The sequence below is a fragment of the Phlebotomus papatasi genome, chromosome 3, assembly GCF_024763615.1.
Source record: "Phlebotomus papatasi isolate M1 chromosome 3, Ppap_2.1, whole genome shotgun sequence".
Lineage (NCBI taxonomy): Eukaryota > Metazoa > Arthropoda > Insecta > Diptera > Psychodidae > Phlebotomus > Phlebotomus papatasi.
Window position 1 is genome coordinate 64,732,213 of NC_077224.1, and position 1,711 is coordinate 64,733,923.

The 1,711-nt window shown below is 30.5% G+C and overlaps 1 protein-coding gene across 1 annotated transcript; it reads right to left on the bottom strand.

Moving 5' to 3' along the window:
• Positions 1–335: 335 nt before the first annotated feature.
• LOC129806808 (cytochrome c oxidase subunit 7A1, mitochondrial-like) lies at positions 336–895 on the bottom strand. The gene is made up of 3 exons (XM_055855582.1): positions 811–895; positions 593–645; positions 336–533 (listed from the first exon to the last, which is right to left on the bottom strand). Exons 2-3 carry the CDS (start codon positions 635–637, stop codon positions 390–392), a joined length of 189 nt encoding a protein of 62 aa, XP_055711557.1. The 5' UTR covers positions 638–645; positions 811–895; the 3' UTR covers positions 336–389.
• Positions 896–1,711: the final 816 nt, after the last annotated feature.

A 1,711-nucleotide genomic window follows, 5' to 3' on the forward strand; every position in this document is an offset into this window, starting at 1 on the left:
TGAATATACAAATCGATTTCTATACCTTTATGACCAAAAATAATTTACCTTTATGACTTTGTTGTAAAAATAAAGTCTCTTCTTGTGGACAACGAAAATTCAAGTAAATTGGTATTCTTTTTGTTTAAGTTTATCTTTTTATCACGAGTATTCCATTCACTATTTTTTACCTTTTTCACTGATTTTTCTTATTCTAAAAGCCGTTATTGCAAGATATTCATATGCCCCCTCTGGTGGACAATAGAGAAGAGTGTGTTTCAACCTATCCACCTAGCGTCTCAGCATAAAAACAAATATTTGAACAATAATTCGTTGGCATACAAATTCTTTCAATATACATTCCTAAAACATCATTTATTTGTTCTTCTTCAGACAAAAAAAAAACATACTTATTTGGCCTTCTTCTTGAATCCCATGGTATATACCATGTGAGCTATGGATATAAGTCCAACTCCACAGAGGAAAACTGTCGAACCGAACAAAATCCTGTCGAATGGGCCTCCTTTGAGGAAGATAGGAAGTCCATTTGGCTCCTGAAAATCAAATTGAGAAAAAATGACTGGAAAAAATCACAAAGAATCCTATAAATTACCTGGAATTTCTTGTAATTTCTCACTAAATTTTCTGGGAGAGCCATTTCAAGCACTGAAACAATATAAATTACATAATAAGCAGTTTGTAACTTCAAGTGAACAATAATCCGTTGATTTTTTTCACAATGAAAGAATCCTTTTCTAGTTTAAAGAATTGCAAAATCGAAATACCAATTTACGGATAATTAAAAGACATTTTTTGTCACAAAATACTCACAATTTTCACACAGAAAGTTTGATCACTTGAATTTCTTTGCAATGAATGCAAATAAACTTGGCAAAACTCCAAAAATAAAGAGCAATAAATGCAAGAGTTGTCGGATAAAATTGGATAGAGCAATGAGATTATTTTGAGCATGCGTTAAGCAATCAAATTGAATATTTGCGGTTTAAATTTTAAATGATATTTACGTAAAACGGGTAAAACAGATGAAAACATGCAGTTTCTAGGACTCCTTTAAACGTAAAACTATTTAAAAATCGGTGGTAAAGTCGAAATTAAGTTTTGGTTTATTCACAGATAAATGTTTTACACAGTGTCTCCAATTTCGCCAAATTTGACCAAGTAGGGGGAAGTGGGGCACCTTTGAAATTGGGATTTTTCACCTATGTTTAAGTGAAACTGTACCATATAATAATGTAATTTAATTTCTTGATCTTTTTGTGCAGATATCACGATAAGGCTCAATATTATTTAAAAATAGGTGAAAAATCCCAATTTCAAAGGTGCCCACTTTCAAAACTGCCCCACTTCTCGCTACACAAAATTAATTTTTGAGTTTGATTACTTGAACATGGATATATAGTTTGGAGTCATCAACTTATGGACATAATGTTATTATTTACTTGTAGATTCTTAGAAATTTGTTTTAGATAAAAATTTAAGTTTTCTGAAGTCCTTCCATAACCCAAGCGGCATTTGATATCCATAAATAATGTATGTCTCAAGTGTAACCAACATATTTTCAACGTAACCAATCTATTTCTAAAAAATATAATGTATGAACAAAATGGAAGTATATAAACTGAAAATTATACGCGATAAATACAAAAAAAGGCAAAAAACAAACGAGCAGTAAAAAATTCAAAATGTGCAGTAAAAAATTAAAAATGAGCAG